Below are 22,882 nucleotides of genomic sequence, written 5' to 3'. Positions count from 1 at the left end.
AGTCTTTTTAGTGTCTCCTTACAAAGCAGCAGCACTCAAGACCATTGATCATCATAGTTGCCCTTTAACTTCCCTCCAGACCTTCTTTAACTTCTCTACATCCATCTTAAAGTGGAAACTAGCCCTGCACCAAAGTTTTGTGATGGCAATAAGGCGGCTTTTTTTTTCTTTTTTTTTTTTTTCTTTTAAATACACTCCTCTTGTCACCCAACAACATTACGTCTGTTTTGGCTGCCACCGTGCACTGATGGCAGAGGACTCTGTGATAACCCCAAAATATCTTTCCTGAATTACAGCTACTGTTTACTGCTCAGTAGGCATGGCTTAGATTTTGCAGTTGATGAATTACCTTTTTTTTTTTGTTCACCTACTTTTGAGAGACTACTTAAGATCCTTACCATCAGCATGTTGCTTGAACGTAATGTAGGAAATCATGCCAAGATGTCATTCAACTAGCAAAGCATCATACGTAATGGGACATCTAAGTAAGGATTTGGGGGAAGGGGGAAACTAACAAAAACATAAACCAACCTAGTTTTACTCTCTATCATTCCACCTGAAGAAAAAGAACAGCCTTTTTCTTGCAGCCTTGATGAATAGAATATGAACTTACACCCCAGGTACACACCAGGGTCTGTCACTTCTGTAAAAAGAGCCAATACTGGTAAATCCTTTCAGTCTTAGGTCCGGCTCTGCTTCTTATGAAGGGAACTAGACCTCTCTGACCCTGAGAAGTAACACTCAAATGAACTTTGTTTTTTTCTATTGCTTCAGTTTTGCAAGAATCTCAAATCTCATCAGGTCTGAGAAACTAGGTCTTGTAAACCCACATGTTTTGCTTTAATTCTCACATCCAGGTCATATTGTCTAGGTGGCTGTGGCTTTAATTCAGTTTTCACTATTTTTCACTATAACATTCAAATGGTTTTTAGGATGTTTCAAAGGGTTCATGACATTGTGACCAAAACTTTTTATCGTTATCCTTTCAAAATCCTTTCAAAAGCCATCTGAACCAAGAACAAAATCATGACAACTAAACGACCAGCTTCTTGCATTTATGTACCTTCTTGTGCTTAAAGGATTCAGCATGTCCTGCTGGTCAACATATGAAGAGACTTACACATACTCATGAGTAACGGTGTAATTCCAGAAATTCAGAGGAGCAGAAAAAAGGCTGGAAGAATATTAACAATCAGATCCTTCAACCTCCATAAACTTTCTTACCTGTTGCTGACTGCCTCATCAAGCCAGGCATAAGGGAGAGACAGCAAAGAAACATTTAGAATTTTTAGTACATTTCACAAGTTCTTACAAGTTAAACGGAGGGTGCTAGTCAGTCGCAAGCAAGTTATGTTTCTAAGCCCCTTTGTTTTTTAAATATAAAATGTAACTCAAGCTTTTAAGTGTCTTTTTGTTATGAAGAGTTCAACTTAAGCTCTGTGAAACATTTTTATGTTTAACCTCAGATTTTTTATTTTTCGCTGGAATTCAGTGGTCAAGATAAGTCAAACTGAAATGAATCAAACTGTTACTTTGATTCATTTAAAAGGCTTCAGCAACCAATTCTAGAGATTCACCCAATTCTGAAGTAGTAAGGACAGGTTCCAAGAATATTTGCCAATAAATACTCAATCTATTCACAGAAGGATAAAGCAAGCAATGCACAACTGTTATCAAAATATTATAAAAATACGATTGCTGGCTTGGGTGAATAAAATGGATTTTGGCTGAAGGCAGTATGTTAAACTTGCATTTAAAGAATAATGATACTGAAATTTCAAGGCTACTGTTTGCAGCAAGAGAGATCTAAAAAAATCAGAGTTCCCTCTTTCTTTGTCTCTACCTTAGTAACAGTAGGAAGTCTTAGTAACTCTTAGTAACATTTCCTGGTTATAAACCAAATATGATTCAAAAGAAAACTAGAATGTTGCTGAAAGTGTGATCTAACCATGTTTAGCTAAAGGAAACATGTTATAAGCATTTTCAAATGCCTGTCCTATAATTCAGTAAAAACACTGTCAACATGAAAAGAGAATTGAAAATTAAGTCTAATTATAAGCCAATTAAAAATATCAAATAAATTATAATCACATTTAACATGAACACAAGCAGTTTAATTGAATTTCCTACAAGTTCCTGAGACTAATGGATCACAGCATTTAATAGTAACCCTAGTAGTCAGCAGTTGACTACTACTTACTGCTGACACTCGTCCGTTGTGAGGGTCCCACTCTGGTTAATGCATATACTAGCACACTATCATTTCTCCCAGCAGCTTCTTTGGAAGAGTGTTCATCTCAGAAAATGAAGCAGTCAGAGCATCTCCGATTGAACAAATGGGAAATACATTGTAACTTGAGAGACAAATAGCAGTATTATGCCCAGTTGGTGCTGCAATGCAGAAACATTTCTGCATATGCACACAAAAGGCATATACAAAGTTAAAGCTACAAGCCTTTTCATGATGCATTTTCACTTCCACGCACACAAGCATCTTAGACATCTTATGCTTTCTGAAACCCATTTTTAAATACAAGGTTGTACTTCCACAGCCAGACACATTCATAATGAAACCATTGCAACATGAACTCTGCACAAATGGAGAATTCATGAGCTAAACTAAATAGCTGCAGAAACTAATATTAGCAATCCTTCACCTAAAACCTCTTAGCAAGTTTAATGGCTGTACAGCTACGATGCAAATGGTGGTTCTAAGTTCCCCAACAAAATCAGCTTCCTTATACAAAAGGTACTGCTGGGGTTGCATTGTGACAGAACTGTATCAGAGCATTTTAACAGAAAGTCTGAGATTTAAGAAAAGCAGAAGTATGACATAATATGTCACACAATAAAGAAAAAGTTTAATGCAAAAAAGTGACTTAAAGGCATCCTTCATTTTTCCTCAATTATAAGGCAGCTTTACTGAAACAGATGGTTCATATGCAAAAGGCAAAGGACAGTCTTTTGAGAACTTCCTGATAACTTGCACAGTACTCAATATTATGTGTAAAATAAGTTATCATGTATTACAAAAGACATTCTTTGTGTAGAAAGATTATGACATTCTCTGACAATTTAAAAAAGATCTGCTAAATTAAAAGTGTACTATCATTATAATTGTATTAAGACAAAGCTCAAAGCTGTAGCTCTTATTTCAGTGTCAGTGAATTTCTTGTCTCAGTTTATTTTTATTTTATTTTTTACCCTAAAGCCAAAGCTATAAATGCAGGCCTAATTATGATTATTAATTTGTAAATGACAGCCATTACAAATGCCAAATGAGAGTAATTCCGGAAATTATTGACAATTCATGAAGACCAAACCAACCAAACTGGGACAGGTGCTGAACACAAGAACTTGTTTACTCTGCTTATTCAAGTTATCCAATCACTGCTGTTCCTCCTGAGGAAGAGGCCTTAATAACAGGGACTGCTGTTTGAAAGATAGCAGCTGAGAGAGACTGTATGGGCCTCTCTTCCATGAGATCCATATGAAAACCTAGAGATAGCCATCCCTCTCTCTCTTACAAAAGCCATTTCAGTTTCTCCACTGCCATATCTACCTCTAGATTAAAAACTGAAGCAGTTAGAATACATTTTGCACACCTCAGAAGATTTGCAAGCAATGTGTAGAAACAAGAAAAAAAGAAAAGAAAAAGAAACAATAAATTTCTTCCTCTTCACTTTGAGGCAGACATGAAGGAGATATACAGCTATCCTTAACAGAGGAATTCAGGAAATAAGTCACATCTTCATTGCATGTTTTCAGACAGTTTTCATTTAAAATATTAATATCTAAGCTATTCAGACTATTCCAGAACAACTTTGAGTCGTCTCAGATTTCCTTCTTTAGGAAAAAAGCTTTAGCTTGAGATCTGACTTGAAATGGACAGAACAGACAAGTATATTCTTAAATAGTGTTACTATGCTGTTGTATTTACTGGTGCTTTCCCTCAGGTTTAATTTCATGTCAAAATTCTTAAATACACACCTAGGAGACTGTCTAGATTTTGTTGAAATGCAAATCATTCAACATGTTCTAATGGCTCATTGAAGACACAAACATAAGTACGAGACTGAAAATCCATTAAAAGACTGGAAAGCTATTTTGAAGAAATTTTAATACAATGGTAGCCTGGACAAAAACACTTATTTTCCCTTTGTAGTTCACCTAAACTACAAATAGTACAGTTTGCCTGAATTGTTACGGGTGGGGGCTTGACATAATTTTGCATTCTAGCAGACTGGAATCACCATCACATCAGATTGGAATCACTATTAAATAACTTTACAACTTGTCTTTGATTTCCCCTCCTTTCCACCCCTAAAAGTGAGGTTTGCAAGGCAGTACAAATCAATACTTAATGCATTAATTGAATAACTGAATAAAAAATCATTGCACAAAAAATGAAACAAATTCAAATTCCTGTTTAAGAACAGTGCATTATGTACTATGAGTTAGAGCAGGAAATATCTTGATCATGCCACACAAATAACATCAATAAGAGTTTCAAAATTTGTTTGCAAAATTACTTTCTTTGCTACTAAGCTAATAAAACCCTATTAAACTTCTCCTTATCATGGAGACTTTTTACTTATTTTTTAATTATTTATTTTAAACAGCTTTGATTTGGATTTCTTTAAATGTAGAAATTAATTTACTCATCTAAAAAATTTCACACGACAAAAGTTTTAATCAGATCAACAAAAACGTTGATTTTTAGGGAGTCTAGCAATGTTCTCTGAAACTATGTTGTTGGCCAGTCAGCGTAGGAAAATCCAACTGTACCCCAGCATGCTGAATATTGTTTGGAACTCAGCACATTTGGCCATTTAATTGGGATGGAGTTTGGCCTAACTGAAGTGGGAACCTTGCACAATCCACAATGGACCCTAATAAAAATTAGTGATTCTAGACAGGAAAGCTTTGGTGATTTCTCTTAGATAGTCTTCCTTTTAATAAGTGTTTCCTGTAGAAAATTAACCCCGCTTTGTATTGATGAGTTCTAACTGTGTTTGCCTATTGGGATTACCTCATCTGCCCATCCCAATAAATTTATAATGTTTATAACATACATACCAAGATAAAAATCAGTTGACAAAAATTCTTTGGCTCTTCATTTTGAAATGTAATAAAATGAATCTTAGAGAAAATTCCATTTGATTTGTTATGGTTTTTAGGACGTGCAGAAAGAAGCAGATAGAGGAAATTAATTTCACGTTGCTTTTAGTAAGGCATAAGGGTTTAAAGAAGGCCAACTTGCAGCATAACTTCATGGTAGGAAGATGCTGCATCTCTCTATATCCAGTTGCCTCCATGGTCTCATGTGTCTGAACTTCTTGATCCATACTATCTCAAAACAGTACAACTGTTTCTGAAGTTTATAAATTGAATTCAGTCTAATAGTTTCAGTATGACCTACCAACTTGTTATAGCAATTGCAGCAAAACACCTTGAAACTGGCAACAACAGAAACTAATCAGAGACGAGTGAACACTAAACAGCAGGCCTTATAACTTCAAGTGGGCCCATACCTAAACCACCAATGAATGGCAATGTTATTTACTAGAAAGGACCCAGGGTACCTTTTCAGTTGTACCAATATGGCTGCTGTTCTTAAAAGCTAAAAGCCCAAAGTCTCCACAGTGACTTTTTTTTGTTATCTCTGATGGGATTAAAAACAGTCATAAAGGTATCACGATATTAGATGAATTTTCCCCACTCGTCATTAATTCTTTCTATTCCAAGCTCATATGATTATCTGTGTTCTGCAGTTTTAACAAAGAACTAACTTTGGATGATCCTTTAAAAAGTATGCGTTCTAAAAAGCAGAGTAACACTGGCACACGAACTATTTACCAAAAATGAACTTTGCTGACCATATCACTAAACAGAGTTCAAGCCATTGCAGTGTGTCAAAAGAGAAAAAGCAAAACAGCAGCAAGAAATTTCCAAGACTGAGTCATTTCAGGCTCATTTAAGTGCTATAAGAAAAAAATGTGGCCTCTGTTTTAAATTGCCTCTTTAAAAGTCTTATTCAGTCTTACTGTAGTACAAAAGGCTTTATAAAATCCCTATAGATGTCAGCAAGTTGAAATAAAAACTATGAAGTAGTTTTAATGCATTAAAGCAAGGTCATTTCTAGTTGTCCCACTATGTACTTTATATTGCTCTGAATGTAAGCGTACATTTGCTGCCTTTTTCTTTTTTTAATAAAAAGTGTTTTTTTCAGTATTACCAGTCAAAGAGCTCTTGAGCCAAAAGGAAATATGTTAAATGTATGTTGTATATCAGTTTTACTAAAGACGAGTCTGCTGTATTGTAAACGTGACAAAGATTAAAACTAGCAACAAGTGTTCAGACCAGAAGGTTTCCAGTGAATCAGAACAGGAAACCAATAAAGCGATCAATGGGAGGTCATGACTTTTTGATCACTGCACTATATGGTTAAAGAGTGTTTTTGATCTACTGCCGTATAATCAAATTAAACTTTGAAGTTCTGTATCAAATACGCAATTGAAATAGTAACAGTGCTAAGGAAGTAACCAACTTTTAAATTACAAATATTTTCAAAAGAAATCAGTCTTCAGTAACTCTAAGTCAGATTTCATCTATTAAGGGTGTTTTTCTAAGATCTTGCCAAATTTATTTTAATGAGATCATATATAATTCCAGAAAAGTTAAGCTGACTTAACCCTGAGAAGTTTCTGTAAGTAGCTAGCAGGTAGGTGGAAAGTTCCCAGAAACTCTTCCCACATGAAGTTCTAATGAAGGTGTTTATTTGGAGTGAGGACATAGCAACAAAAATAATTTAAAACAGCATGATCACACTGAATGTACTGCAATTATCACAGACTTATATCCAAGGAACTACTTAAATCTCACTGCTCCTTCTTCCTACAGAGCACACACATCTATAAATAGAAAAATTACTGAAACTTCAAGTGTTAACTAGAATGTACTGGCTGATACAGAGACTGAAAATGTACCCATAATGGGTACAGTTACAGGAAATGATCATTTCGCACTTTTACTCTGTCCTTTTAAAATAGGAGTTAACCTTTGCATTTTTATCAGACTATGTAACTTTAATTTCATGGATCAGAGGCAAAAATAACTTCTATCCATGCTACCTGCTATTCTGAGAGCAGTAAGGGAATTTTAGGATGGGTTTCTACCATGTTCACTGTTTGCTCCACATACAAACACACTAATAGATAGCATTCTTCTCCTGAGCTTGTTTCTCAAGTAAAAAATAGATGGCACCTGTGTTACCACTGTATATGCAACATCTTTCCATCTTAACTGAGCAACTACTCAGTTAAGTTCAAACCAGGACCACAATCCCTCCCTCTATTCAATCCAAAAACAGAACTTGATTTGTAAGCAGCAGCACAGTACAGGTCCTGACAAAGCTCTGTGTAGTACAGCAGAGAGGTCACACACCTTAAGCAACATGCAAGGAGAGCAGCGTTATTGCCATGATAATGAAATACTGTTACCTATAATCAGTTCACTTCCTTTGGCAATCCAAATCTAAACAGGGAGTACAGTTAGGTACAGCTTGCTACATTCAGTTCTAATACTGCAATCAAGAACTAGTCTATTTCTCCACAAGACCAATCTGAAGCTCAGGTACTTTAGGATACAAACGGGGAAAAAAAGGGAAGTGTTTCTACAGAGAACAGTCACCAGCCTTCATTTGATCACTGAATCTGTCAGTGGCAGTGAAACAGTTAAGATTCATATCTAAAACTGTTGCCCTCATCTTCTAGTCCTACTGCAGTAAACAAATTCATACCTGCTCTAAGGTGACACTGCATCACTGTTCTTGGTTACACTGTTCACTTATTTTATTGAAGATGTTATTGAGAGGCATGTAGCTGATACAAAGATGAAGGTAGAGTCTATGGCCAAAGGTTTGTGGAACAGAGTAGCATCGTTATGAAATCAATCATGCTTTTTGGACAAGTGTAGGATATTTGTGTTAACTATGAAAACCCATTCAAAATGAATCAAAATAAACAACTGATTTTCACAAAATACACACACAGATTCCACTGTGCAATAGAACTTCTGCCTGTTCATTGCTTAGTTAAGGCAGATAGTCTTTAAAGCCAGCTGTTTTGTGAAGAACAGGGTAACTAAGTTGGAGAAAGTAATGGAAAGTATTAAGTCTCCCAATCTGTTCAGTCTCACCTTCTGTAACAGTCTGGGGATTATCAAACCAGCATAACATCTTTGATTCTTAAGTACATGCTGAAATGAAGAAATAAAGCAATTCACTTTTCTAAAGCATACAGTATATATTTAACTATCATGTGTAGACAAAGCTGCTACATTAGACTGGGTGTTTGCAAACCACATGACCTCACAAACGCTATCTTATCACATCACAGGTTCCTCAGACTGACCACAACCACTTAAATCAGACTCCGCCAGCACAGAGACTCTATCTTTGACACGTACTAGTAGAGCAACTACATTTTTAGCTGTCCAGCAGCCTTGCAAGAACTTTGCTTGTGGGGAGGGAAAATCTGATGGTCTGTTGTCCGACTGTGCTTGCAAGATATGGTCGAAGAAAAGCACATGATTTATTGTGCTATAAACTTCTACCACAAGTTGAAGCACTTGCTTTGTAAATCTGAGGGTTAACATATTTCCTTTCAGGGACAGCATTTCTTATCAAGTAAGAAAACATTTAGAGAAACATATTTTGAAAGCATTTGTCCAGTACAACGAACTATTGGAAGGTGAGGTGATAATGTGATTCTGGTCATTATTGAGAAACAAGCAGTACTTTTAACAAGCACTAGTTTTAGCGAAAACTGAAATAAGAACAATGTAGAAATTGACTGAAATCTTAGAGATTGGCTGTTTTTATGAAAGCAAGCATGAAAAGTGACAATCATAGAAAGCCAAATACATATCTGCCTGGACAGTACACAGCATACTCCATGGACAGTAAGCAGCACGCTTCCAACCTTTCATGAATCTCATTATTTCCAGGAGACAAGGAGGGGAAGTAAGTTGATGAGACTGAGTAGAAGAGCATTATATCCAACTATGGATGTTTCAAGAAAAATAGTAAGCCTTTTCGGACTTGCTGTTCTCACCCCAATTCTAATGAAATAAGTTACATATTTCTTTCCAAGATCTAAATGCTGATAAGTCTGATCTTGTCTCATTAACTCATATGATTTGATGCACGCAAGTCATTGCCTTATAAATACGTCTTCAGTGAAGAACTTTATTTCTCATAGCTTGAACTAGAAGGATTAACTGTGAGAAATTAATTCTATGTCCATCACCCAAAGCTATGTATAACCTTTAAAGCTCTGAATGGGTGGAAGATGTGTCCACACTGCGGTCACTTATGACAGTAAAGCAGTACAGGCACATCCAAATTGAGTAGCTGGATGACAGTAGCCTAAATACAGCAGAACAAAGCTCAGTTGTTTACCCTGCTTATGAATGTAGTCTAGTGATGTTTCAGATTACAGAGCATTTGATTTGCTAAGCATTGAATTCGACTCAAAGACAACCTAATAACAAAATGAAGAAGAAAGGAATAATACTCCCTGCTGGTATGCCACCACCAAAGCCAGATGCTATTGTTGAGAGAATCAGGAGCTAGGAATTTTGCTAGGAGTGATCAACCGATCTCATGCTAATCAACTGGCCACAAACAGCAGTGTTATTTTGTGCTCATCCATAGTTAACACAGTCGTCATTTAGCTGCTTGTACAACAACTAAGCTGTGCTTGGGACCAGAACCACTCACTGTACCATGCTGATTTAAGATTAACCACTAAAATAAAAATAAGGAGGAAATAAACGAGCACTTTTTAAACAGAGCTTACCTTCAAGTTCATGGTATTTAAGACCAAAGGAACTGTTAATGTGGTTTAACTTTCCTCCTGCAGCTGACAGCACACTGAATTCTGTTTGGTTGTTGTATTATGTGGCCTATGTAGGTTTTCTTCATCCTTCACACTGATGGCTACAGTGTACTTTCCCTTCTCCATTTTAGTTTCAGCAGTGGTAAGTCTAGAAAGCTACCCTAAGTTGCAAGATGTAGCTTTAACTTGTAGCTTTAGCCATATTACCAATTACTCCTTTGGTCATATCTTATGCATTATTTATCCTCAAAGTAATTACCTAAAGTGTCTTCAATTTTATCACATAAGCAAAATCTTTTAAAAGCATAGTATTTAATCCCTAACTTTTATATCTCTTTTCATTAAGAGAATCTTAAAATGCAAATTCACCAGGAACAAGATCAGACCATGAGGTAACACCTGTATCACAACCTTACTAACTGCATTAGGTTCTTACAACATAATATCAGATCCATTCCGAGATAAAACTCTGGGAATGGAAAGGTAGTAAACTAGTGGTCACTACTTCTTTGAGAAGCCATCAAGTTTTCAAGATACTAAAAGTGAGAAATATAAAAAACACAAACATAACCCTTTTTCTGCATTGTCAATATGCAAGAATTTAATCACCAGAATTTCCCTTGAAGTTACCATTCTAAAAACCTCAAAAAATCATTTTGGAAAATAATGCTCTAGCTGCATCTGTCATCTTCTTTTCCATCAGCCATACTGAGGGCAGTTCGCAGAGGGTTTTCTAACCTCTTGAATACTTAACCTTCGTGGCACGCTAGTATCAGGATTTTGTTTTTCATTCAAACACCAAAAACATATGCATAAGATTTTTATATTCAAGAGCTATCTCATCCTTCCTTCATCTCAAAATATTGCAAGTATTTATTTGTTAAAAACATATATCATTACAGAAGAACAGTTAGGGCAAAACTAGCTCCATATCCTGTCTCTGATGTTGGTCAATAGCAAATGCCTGAGAAAGAATAAGAGGCAGACAGCAATATTTCCCAGAACGTTCTCCCTGGCCTTTAGCAAGTAGCTCATTTTTCAGTGATGCAAGTGGCATCTATGCAACTTCAGGAATTTATCCCTGCCCCCATTTCACTTGAGGATCTTGATTTTTGCACTGGAGAGAAGTGAGTAAATGCTCCTTATTCATCAACTACCAGATCCCTGAAGTACAGATAAGTGTGAAAAATGATTTTTAATATATCAGATACACTCCTGCCTTTTATATGCCTAAATTTATACTGCAATAAATAATTGGAACTGCATTAAGAAAACTAAGTGAGCAAAATCGGCACCTTAGAAGTGAAATTTCAGACACACTCTAGTATTTGGAGGGTCCACTGAATGCTACTTTTTTGAAAACTGAAATTGGAGCTCGCCTGGACAATGACAATTTCCATTGGCAACTAAGAAAATCTCATGATTATTCACCCCTTAGACATTCAGTGCCATTCTATTATTCTTGCATGCTGAGTTTTATACTCTTCTCAGTGATCCTCAAATATTAAGGAAGAACACATACTGAGTGAAAGAAGCAGTAAGCTTCTGTCTGCTGCCGCTCTCCTTCATAAAGCTATCCCCCAATGCATATGTACAACATGCAGTAGTGACAGCACGGAATAATGCTCTACAATCCCAAATTGTAGAGGCTACATGCTTCATTGTATTTGAATACATACTAGGAAGAATTTAGGTTATTATGAAAATTGTGCTAAGATTAAAGACTTAATAAAAAAGAAACTGAAATTTAACAGCAAAACAAACTCATTAAAACATTGCAAGAGACACAAAAATCAGCTAGCAGTATGACAAGGACAAGTTTTTACACAGTTTTGCTTTGAATACAATTTAACCTTAAGCACTTCAGTCCTAAATCACAAAGTCTGTAAGACTGGAAACCACTTGCTTCTGTCTCCAAAGGTGTCTTGTGGTCTGCCAGTGTAGCTTGTGGGTAAGCATGTCAATTCTAATCTTTTGTACCACTCCTGTAATCTAGGTAACACATATGAGCCTTGCAACATCCAACAGGAAGCAGACACAGCTGCTGTGTAATTTATATAAAATACTGCATGTACAGAGGGATAGTATATGAAATACAGAACTTAAGCACTTTATAAATCATTTAATCTCATTCAGTTTGAATTAAAAATAAAAAAAGTGGCAAACTACAAAGTACCTCCTCCCTTTTCTTCCTCCCACTATGTGATTTATGTTGAAATGAACAAGGACTAGTTTATGATTTCAGTTTTCCTTAAGCCCTTTGAATTTCCATTAAGGAAAGTAAAGCAGCTCAACATTTCCATGTATTTTCCCCCCACAAACATTAACCATTCACCTCCATGATACCTATTGAAGTGAGACAATTTCTTGAATAGTGAAAATGTTTCACAGAAAATGCTTTTACTTAATACCTCAGAGTCTAATCAAAGGACACTACTGAAGTACAAGCACTCAGTACACAATCTGACAATACATAACCCGTTACAAATCTTGCAGTGCCTGTAAACTTATATCATTAGCATTACATCATTTAGAGCAGGTTAAATTGTAAGGTCAAATGACACTCATCTGATCTGACTTCTGTGCCAAAGACAGGGGAACCAAGCTTACTGTATTTAATGACAAGTAATAAAGCTGCTTCACAGGAACTGCAGCCTGTCAGAGGTCAGAAAAGACACGCCGAAATTAATTATGTAGATGGCAACAAAAGGCAGAGGATTGGAAATAAAAAATTTTAAAAGATAAATTCTATAATCTTACATTCTATGCAGAGTTCTGATAACATAGCTTATTTGGGTTACTTTTCTCACCTGTTCCAGTATAGTAACTGAAATTTGGGTGTCGACTTTTTTCCATTACAAAGTCAAGATGTACCATATCAGCAGCAGCCTGTTGCTCCTGCTCTGTAGTAGCACACCCACAACCCAACTTTTCACTGGGAGGATTCAGCTTGAGACCCCAGGCAGCATTAATAACCAACTCCTGCTGCCCCACTCTAATTCCATCCTGTGATGTGATCATGCCAGTGAAAGGTTTCCAGTAAGAAACACTGGAGAGTATCTCACTACTCCAGGTTCCACTGATAATAGGGACACATACACTCATATTTCTGGCCAAAGACACAAAGGTGTTTGTCAGAAGGCTAATATGGACTTCATTCCAATTACTTGTATTCATTCAATACATGATTTTTCATTATTTTGTTCCAGCATTCAGATTGAGAACCTGCAATTCTTCTGATGTAAATTTCTGTAAGAATTCAGTACTGCAAGAAGTGTTCAGCAAGGAAAAGCGTTCAACAAACAGAATCATCAATAAGTATCTTGGCATCACCAAGAACCTTGTGTCACTTCACCCAACTGTAACTTTTGCATTACTTGGTGTCCAGTTTAAAGTTCTGCAGGTAAAATATATGAAGTGTTAACTCCATATAGTCACTAGGAACTCTACTGCTTTACCAGTGCCTTTTACCTTTAACCAGCTAGGAGGCTGCAGTCAGCCTATCACCATGTCTTCAGGAAGATGAATTTGCAGAGTTATTTATAACTTTTTTTTTGTCCCAGCTTTTGCAAAAGTAGAATAAAAAAAGCAGCCAAGTAGTATGGTCATTAATGGAGCTACACATGAAGACATTTCAGTGTAGATTTCATAAAGTTAGTTTATTTTAATTGGTAATGACTGAAGTATACTAGTCCTAGCATTTAGCAGTCGAGAGCAAACATTTTTGCCTCTTCTTATTGCCAGTTAAATTTTACTTTTCCAGAAAACACTGCAAATGAAGTTCCTCACTTAGCAGCTATGTTGATTAAAGACTTCATTGGAATCAACCTACCCATAAACACTACCTACATTTCAGACTTAATCTTACATTATGATAAAAATCAGCCCAGTGGGTTATGCTCAAAATAAAGCCTTAAATATTACTTTCCGTCCATAAAGCCTGATTGTGCCTGAACTGTTACTTTCCCTCTAAAGTTTCTATTTAAATACTAGACAACTAGATATATTAAAGTACAGAAAAAAGTGATTAGTAAACAAGGACTTTCAGGATTAAAGAAACTGTAAGGAAGCATTCACAGATGCTATCAGTTTATAATTTGCTTAGTATATACGGGTTTCTTGCTGCTGTTTCTATATATTCTAGAATGAGATATTTTGTTCCTAAAATTTAATTTCCAAACTAGGTAAGCAGTAAGCCATAACGAAGTGCACCTCTGGGAGAGAAATGCTCTTCTACATGGAATTATGTGAACTCTAGTATTGTAGAGATTCATATACTCCCTAGCTGGCCTTTTCTTTTGAGCCTAACCTTCCTTCCAACCCGTTCACAATAAAAACAAACAATTGTTTGCCTTCCTGAAAATAGTGTTGCTCAGACAGGCATATGACAATTGCTTGTATACAGAAAATTATGCAACAGCTTTCCAACGGTAACCCTACTTCTTCTCCAAAGCTTTTTTTTAATCTTTTAAATTTACACTGAGTAGAATCAGTACAGGTTTATTTTATTTTATTTTATTTTTTTCATAATGCAAAATACACAAGTTATCTGGCTTTCTGGGAATTCTACAAGCAATTTTCTCATACAAAGCAAGCTAGTTATAGTCCTTTTATGGAAAATGCCAGGTTATTGATTTTTAAATTTAAGTGAGCTTAGTGATCAGTAGAAGTGCTGGACTGATGGCCCTAGAGACTATCTTCTATCTATAGAAGAGACAGCATTCCTCTGCTATATTATAACTCTCAAAGGATGGGTCGTAAGAGTTTGAAGTGTAGTTACTGTTTTTGGAACAACCCTAGTAGATTCAAGAAAGGATGTGCTTAGTTAACAAAACCAAAAAGACAAACAAAATTAATAGGTTGTATTAGTCTACAATACTATAATTTTAAGCTACACTATCAGAGCTGTCTAATAGAATGCATATAGAAACATGCTAAATTGCAAAGATGACTGGGCATTTTGCACATAACAGTGTTAAGTAAAGATATTTCTTCACAACATGGGACAAACTGAAATGAGCCAGTGAGCACAGCAGTTACACAAGCCATTTCGGAATCAAGACCTTCTGATCTTTTTAACTAAGAGACAGTTACTACAGCTATTAAAGCAAGGAAGTCTGAAGACAAATTTCATAGGCTAAAGGTTTTGGCAGTTTAAAACTTAATCTGTTAACTGATATTAAGCAAGCATCCTTTTTCTCTTTAAGCAATCTTGGTACGCTACCACATAAAATTCATCCTCACAATAGCAACTACAAAAAGATCTCCGCAGACTCTTCAGCTTGTACAAACGCTGTTTAGTTTCTAACTGAATTATCCTCAAAAGCTGTAATAAATAAAGACAAAGGGGCTTATTTTCATGCACATAGCTCTGAATGCAGCAAACACAACACAATGTATGATCAGCTCATGAAATTAAGGAGAAAACAAGATGGAACATGCTGGTCTCATTTAACATCAAGTCGTATAATTAAGGAGACTTTTGTTCTTACATCCCAGGATACAAGGGCAAGACATATACAAAAGTTAATTTTATTCATTTAAAATAATTTACATTGGCAAAATCAGGTTCTGAAGCTATGATAGCTACTAGAAAAGCAAGACCTGCTACGTTTAAAATGTGACAAAAGGTGCAAGTGATCAGACACTAGAATTTTATCACTTACCTCATGATGCAGCTCGGCTATCTGATCTTTCAGTTCTCTGATATACTGGTTAGAATCAGAATTATTAAGCTGCCCTTGAATTTTTCCTTCTTCTTTCTGTTTTGATTTAAAAAAAGAATCTTATTCAAATTGTTCACAGATATGGTATATTAAAATTCTATTTTAACTGCTTGCTTTTTGTCACGTACAGACAACATTCACACACACACACGGACACACACAAACCATCCAGCACTTTGCATCTGGTTGAAGTTACCAGCAGGTATAAGTAGTACAGACCAAGCTGATGCCCTGGGAAACACTGTATGAAAAGGGCTCCTCTGCCAAGTAAAATAATTATTGTGTAGGAACCCCAGAGAGCAAAAGTGAAGAAAGGAATGTTCTTTATTACCAATGCTGTAAGAGGTATAATGACAAATTGGCAAGTAAAAAAAAAAAAAAAAAGTCAGGGATGAAGAGGTTTGTCAACCTAATGTAGCTCTTAAGTGCCAATGACATCTTCTTGAGCATCTTGAAACGTGAAAGCTTGCAACGCTTTCAGCTTGTCTCTAAAGGGAATCCTAACATGACTAAACCAAATTCTTAGCAGATCTCAGAAAGATAACCACCTGCTGCAGAGAACTCTTTTCTGAAAGCAGCCCATGTCTGCACTTTGCTAGGTACAAGTCAGCATCTGTAGGTATGTTGTAATGTGTGCCTCTACCCTCCAATGAATAATTTCCAAAGCAGCTATCAACTTTGGAAGGTAGAACCACCTTGATTTTATGCAAGTCTTTAACCTAACTGTAAATCACATACAACCAGAAATCTATAACAAGAAGATCTAGCTTCTCTACCTGTAGCTCATTTTGCTGAATCTCTACATATGCTTGAAGAATGCAAAAAAAAATCAACAGGGAAGCTTGAAGTTATTTGCAAATGGAATTTAAATACCCTGTAGAATGAGAGGTGTCAACTGTTCTTCAAAAGACAAAGCAAAATCTTTAACAGATAGCTTTCCCTGAAACAGCACCAGGACACAAATATATATCAGGACAGTATTTTGCATTCCAAAATCATTTTGCTGAATGAAGAGAACAACCCTGCATAGTCTAAGTGTTGGCAAACTCAAAGCAATTTCTCTTTTAGAAATGTTTTCTTGCACAGCATACATTACTAGAATGACTTTCTTATATTCACTGTTAATTCACATATGCACTGTTACACCATGTTTTAAATTAATTGCACAAACTTTGCTTCCTAGGCAATCCATGGCTCAAATTTCCAAAAAAAAAAAAAAAAAAAGTAGCAAGTATTTTTCCCATGCTAAATAGATTAAACAACAATAAAAAAAGCAAACAAAGCTTATCTCCCTTTACAAGGATGAGTATTGGTACTGAGAAATCCAAACAGACGCAGAAGCAACAAAACTTGCAGACCAAAAATAATGCAGTTTACATTCATACACAGAAAAGGCTTCATTGGTGTTAAGATTCCAGACAAGAAGGATTGTATCTCTTGCAACATCAGAAATGTACATGGGAGAAACATTAATCTAAATCCTTTATCTCCATTTGAAATGGACTTTTCCATTTCAGCCTCTGGTACCTTGGATTCCAAATTATGATGTAACCATAAACCACTGTATCATAAAGCAAAGGTAAAGTCAGATTTTTACCATAAATTTAGGACTGGTGCCATAACCCTTTTAGAACATGTAAATACCTGGGTTTACATTGGAATCGAGTGCATGGGAAGACACAAAACAGGCATTTTCTGATTAAATTGGAATAAACAGCAGAGACGATGAAAGTTATTAGCTTAAATTCAACACTGCACAAATAGCTCAAAACTGCTACTGTATACTAGAGTATTTATACTATATACACACACACACACATATATATATATATGGATTACATATTATCATTAAATTTAAATGCTTTTTATCCCAAATATTACTGTGAAGTTAACACAGATACCTCAGAATTACTTGGCATTAAGTTTGCTTATGGAAGAACAGACTACCTCCAGTCAGCTTAAACTGACTTAAACTGAATGTCAGCGTAAGCCTGGCTTGCAAGGTTCTCATTACTAGTGAAGGACAAGGAAGGTTTCAGTTTTCCTTTCATAACAGAAATTTCCTTACAGATTTTGTAGAGCTGACAACTCATCAAGAAGTACTTAGCACAAAAAAGGAACCCTGCAATGTGATTTTCTACAAATACATTTTTCAAAGAAAACTCATGCTGTAACTTCCTCTTGCAGTATTCAAAATACTAGAGGTCAGAAGCTGATCCTTTTCACCAGCTGTAGAAGATAAAAATAAAGAACTCAGGTATTTCTAGCTCTAACTATTTAAGACCATGTTCTATAAGCTATAAAACATAATTACAGTGGGTAAATTGGATGGGTGCTACATAAATTTTAGGACAAGGTATTAATCTTCTCAGTTGTCCATCTCTGAGCAGCAAAGATGTATATATGCACACACATACACACTTTTTTAAAACCTATTTTAAAGTTGCTGCTGTTAAACTAGGTTTGTCTGTGTCATTGGTTACTTAAAACACTCGTGCAGCTGCATTAGTAAACCACTGGAAAACATGCTGGCATCAGACATAACATTAAAATATTTAATTCTTCCGAAGAAGCATTACTTGTTCTCTAAATCAGATATGCAGACAGGTGAAGTTTTACATCTTTTAGATGAATCAAAACATTTCAAGTAGTTCTATGTCAGAAAATGGTCTTTGTTATCCACAATTCTTTAAAAAAACTGTAAAAGATTGATGCTTCTCGCCAATATTTTCATATAATAAAAAATATATACAAAACTGTTGCATTTTCCAATCATTTTATATTTGCATTAAGTTCATGCTACCTGCTAGCAATTTTCAGCTTCTGATGAGCATCTGGTAACTAAAGGCATGTTTTATTCTGAACAGCTTAAATTTAGTAGTAACATTCTTTAACACTAATTTTTTATTAGAGCAGTTGACAGACATCAAAACCAAAACCTGATGGCAGGAAACTTTCAACATGTGCAGTTCCTTTTACTACTCCAAAAAACAATAGGAACAGTTTTCCCTGCTTTTTTTTTGTATGTCACAAAGAAAGAAAACTTCCTTCCCAAAATCCTGTCATTCTAGATTTGCTTCCCAACCTACACTAGGTTATATGATACAGCACTATTTTTTTTATTTTTTTATTTTTTTATTTTTTACAGTAATTGTGAAATAAGAACCTTGGTTTTTATAAAAACAATCTTGATACCATCCTAGAGTCACTTTTAAGGAGTACTGTCAGTGTATGCATACCTTGAAATGGTGAAAACCCACCACCACAGTAAAACAAACCCCAAGTTTTGTCCTCATGCCAGTCAGATTCCCACTTGTGCACCATAACTCTGGATAACATTAGCTGTGCCTTTGATGCTATGTGCCATTGAGACTGCTGGAAACTCCAGACTGTAACCATACCCATGCTCCAAATATTTGCCTCACAAAAGGAAACTGCAGAAAGGATTTTTAAGTTCATGTTTCATTTAGTGGCTTATTAAGCTTGAGCCGTTTCAGCCTTGAATATAACACCATATTATGCAGAAATAATTCTGACTCTTCAAATTGATCCAGTCATGTGGCATGCTGCAACTTATGGTTGTTTGTTTTCAGCTCTGAATCTGAACTAAACTTGGCCTGAAGTAGAGGGACAAAGAATTAGCTAGGTTGCAAATGACAGAAGTGGGAAAGAAACTGAGAAGTGAAGATATAACAAGTATTGAATAGAACTGAAACACGTGTAAGGACTTTAGACAGTAATACTGATGAATTCTTGCATGTTTCATCCTCAACCTATTATTTGCAGGATAAGGTTGTTGCAATTAGTTATAGTCGTTGATATACTGCAGGGTAACTGAAGATAATAATCTTCAAGGAATAGCTGCAGCCCTCTATCATTCATTTCTGTACAGAAATGAGTTTTTCCATTTTTCTGTTCTTCTGCTGCCAGATTTATTTCACTTCCAGATATCAAACTAGTCTGTTCTTTATAGCGTTACTTCTCCTCCTGAGATGTCAGTAGGAAGGAATACTGAAAATATTCATTCAGATAGGCAGAAATCAATCTTATGTGGATTAAGTCTTCTCTTGCTTCCGTCATTTCAGCCTAGGAATCCACTGTGGCAGATAGAAGCTCAGCTACTGAACTTCTATTTCAAGAGTAACTTGAGATGGGGAATAAAGAGCTACCTGCCCAAAGGACAGAGTCTGGACTCTCCGTAGTCCAGCCCCAGCAGCCTAGAAGGTCTGAGCCTACATTCAGAACATTTTTAACACTCTTCTTCCTTGTCAATCTTATTATTATTGCTAGTTTCTAGCTTCAGGCATCAAGCCATGCAGATGTGCTGGAAGATGCATGTTTTGGGATGGATTGATTCAGCGAGTCTTCCACAGCAAAAAAATAAAATTCATCTCAACAGTCTTGAATGCCAAGGGTGGACATAAAGGACAAAGGACATAAAACCTGTCTTGTATAAAGACAGGTAATACATTTAATGGAAACAGAAACCCTTATAATCACATTTTTATATGTTTTGGCTGTAAACTGCCTTGTCCTCCTCATTTACCAGACAGTTCCACTGACAAAAGGAAAATTAAACTCCTTTTATGTAGGTCGAGTTAGTTAAACGCTTCCTATCATAGCATTTACTTCAGTAGGTACCATGCATTTTGCTCTGCATTAGTTTTATACTGTGCTTGCGTTGCTATATATTTCTGAAAAGAAAAAACACTCAAACTGGACTGGTTCAAAAGTGAATGTTCACTTACACCTTAACAACAAGCCTTTAGGGTATTAACATCACAGCTTTTAAAAGGAAATAACATAAGCAATTACTAATCTCTCTTCATAGGGGTTTAAAAAAATCTAAGACTGCACACATAGGATGTGGGTTTTGTTGTTTTTTTTTTTTTTTTAATTTTTATTTTTAAGTGAAGCATTATTACAGAAAATCTGTGGTATTTGGGGAGGTCACAACACAAAGAAGAATGCCTGGTCTCTAGGCAAATAATAGTAATTTTAAGTTTAAAACAAACATACTTGAAGCTAGGTAACACATCAAGAAGGAAAAAGTCTAAGTAACCAGAAGAGGAAAAAAAAAAAAAAAAGAAAGCTAGGCAACTCTGTAATCAAGGAATTTTTGTTTAAAAACCCACAGTCATATGAATGAATTTCCACATAAGTTTCCCTGAGATATTGCTTCTGCATACTGGTACCAACGCATACCCAGGAAGGTTTTTAGAAAAGTTAGAAAAGTAATACCAGTTGGTGCTATGTAACATAATTTGAAAGCCATCATCTCAATTTTGCTACTTTCGAAGATGACTTATTGTTCCCCTCACACTTTGTCTCTTTCAACTGATGGGCTCCACCAGTACTAACAGGGTTAGAAATCCCTGTACCAGGGAAAAACACTCTGGTAGCCAGGTATCGGCTCTACTCAAGTCAAAATGACAGTGCAAACAGCCAACATGCTATCCAGCCTCTGGCCTGAGAAGTTGTGCATAGCAAGGGAGCAGCACAAGCAGTGGAGGAGCAGGAAATGAGCCCTGCAGATCAAAAAAGCAACTGCTAAAACAGAAGTCACTTAGGCCCCTTCAGTTGTGGAAGCTCTCACCTCCCTCACCCTTCTCTGAGGTTCGAAGAGTACTTGTCTGCATACCCAGATCTATACCAAAAGCTCCCAAGATGAAAAGTCTGTTCCTCAAAAATTTGCTTTTTAGCTTGAGGAAAAGTTCTGCCCACAAAAAATTATCAGTTGAGATACATGGCTGTAGTATCAGACGTAATCCTCCTCTGTCTGGCTTTTTAAGAGAAAAGCATCGTTACTGTACCTTCCCAAGCAGCAGCGGCAGCAAGTTCTCCTGAATCACATTAACCTGCTGTCTGAGAACTACCGAGTATGTGGAGAGCCTCCAGCCTCAATCAGCCCAGAACTAGGGTTCACTGCTGGCAAAAGCAGCACAGGGACAGAATGCTAGTATTAAATACCTGAAACTATTGCTGTATAGTATCTTCCACAAAAATCAAGTACAGTAATAGTCGTGACAAAGTTTAAATTGAAAAATTCACTGAGAATACCTGGAACACACCGGAGGCTTTATGTCTGTAGTTGCAGGTGCTTCGTCCCAAGAGAATTGCAAGATTAAAGTTTTCTACAACATTCTTGATGATCACAGTAAGAAAACACGTCAACAAGAAATTAGACTATTGAAATTAGATATCAAGGGTTGCTTTCACTTTAATAACTATGAACTTAAATACAGAAAAACAAAACCAATAGTTTTATTGGCAGTCAAAATGAAGGGACACCAGACAGATACTGTTCCTCAGACAGTGTATCTATCAGCTTTACTGAAGATGTATAGAGGGTAGGATATTTCCCTCTTTTTTTTCCTGACTTAAAAAAACATTTACTTAGTACCAATCTGCCTCAGCCTCTTTTCAAGGCAGGCTTTTAAACTCTTACTCTGTGGCAAGACAGCATTAAAAAATGTAAATGAAGTTTATTCAGAAGGGTAAATGTGGTAACTAGTGTCCTTTCAGTGACTCTACAGTGACTCATTCTAGACTTTCAAAAAACACATCACTAACATCACACACCACTATTGATAAGAGTAAAAAAAGTTTCCTGTAATTTGAAAAGATGGAAACAATTTCTTTACTCAACAGTTAGTACTTGGAAAAGTTATTAAACAGAGGTCATCGAAAGGCTTCATTCTAGCGAAATAGTGTTAAGAGTTTAAACTGTGGGGGAGAGAACTAGCACAATCATGGATTTCCTTTACAGTTGCTCTTAAAGCAGCTTTGACATGGTTAAAGATAGGGTAAGTGTGACAATTCTCTGAATCTGCCAGGAAACACACCAAGAAGGAAGTGATGTTACCCCCTGTCCAGATCAACCTAACCAACAGAAGAATGAACTCTAATAGACAGTTTCCCCTTTAAGATTACTCAGATGTAAAAAGTTTTCTATATTACAAATGTGCTCTGTACCTCCTCATCCCAATCCAGACATGGACTATTTCAAGAGGATAGGAATGGAAATAGAGAGCAAGGGATTAAGATGCAGAGCAGAGTCTGCAGCTGCCACAGCTCTGCTTCCTCAGCCTGTCTATGCTTCACTGACACAGTGCTCCTTACCTTGGCCAGATGACTAACAGCAGCTTTAACTACAACTTATTTAACCCTGCCTGATTTTCTCTAAAGCCTCCCTCCCCCCGCATAGCCCATCCTGCCTTCGACTACTACAAGGAAAGCTTAAAAAAAAAAAAA

At 36.1% G+C, this 22,882-nt stretch overlaps 1 protein-coding gene across 3 annotated transcripts in view; it reads right to left on the bottom strand.

Moving 5' to 3' along the window:
* EVI5 (ecotropic viral integration site 5) overlaps positions 1-22,882 on the bottom strand; it is a 74,522-nt gene that overhangs the window by 5,600 nt on the left and 46,040 nt on the right. For all 3 annotated transcript variants that reach the window (XM_084290779.1, XM_084290780.1, XM_084290781.1), the window contains one exon: positions 15,569-15,664. In XM_084290779.1, the coding sequence (XP_084146905.1) occupies positions 15,569-15,664 (96 nt within the window). The remainder of the gene's footprint in view (positions 1-15,568; positions 15,665-22,882) is intronic.

This window comes from Netta rufina (assembly GCF_964035555.1).
Source record: "Netta rufina genome assembly, chromosome: 8".
Classification (NCBI taxonomy): domain Eukaryota; kingdom Metazoa; phylum Chordata; class Aves; order Anseriformes; family Anatidae; genus Netta; species Netta rufina.
The sequence above is the reverse complement of the archived record's forward strand: the minus strand, read 5'-3'. Positions and strand labels throughout refer to the sequence as shown.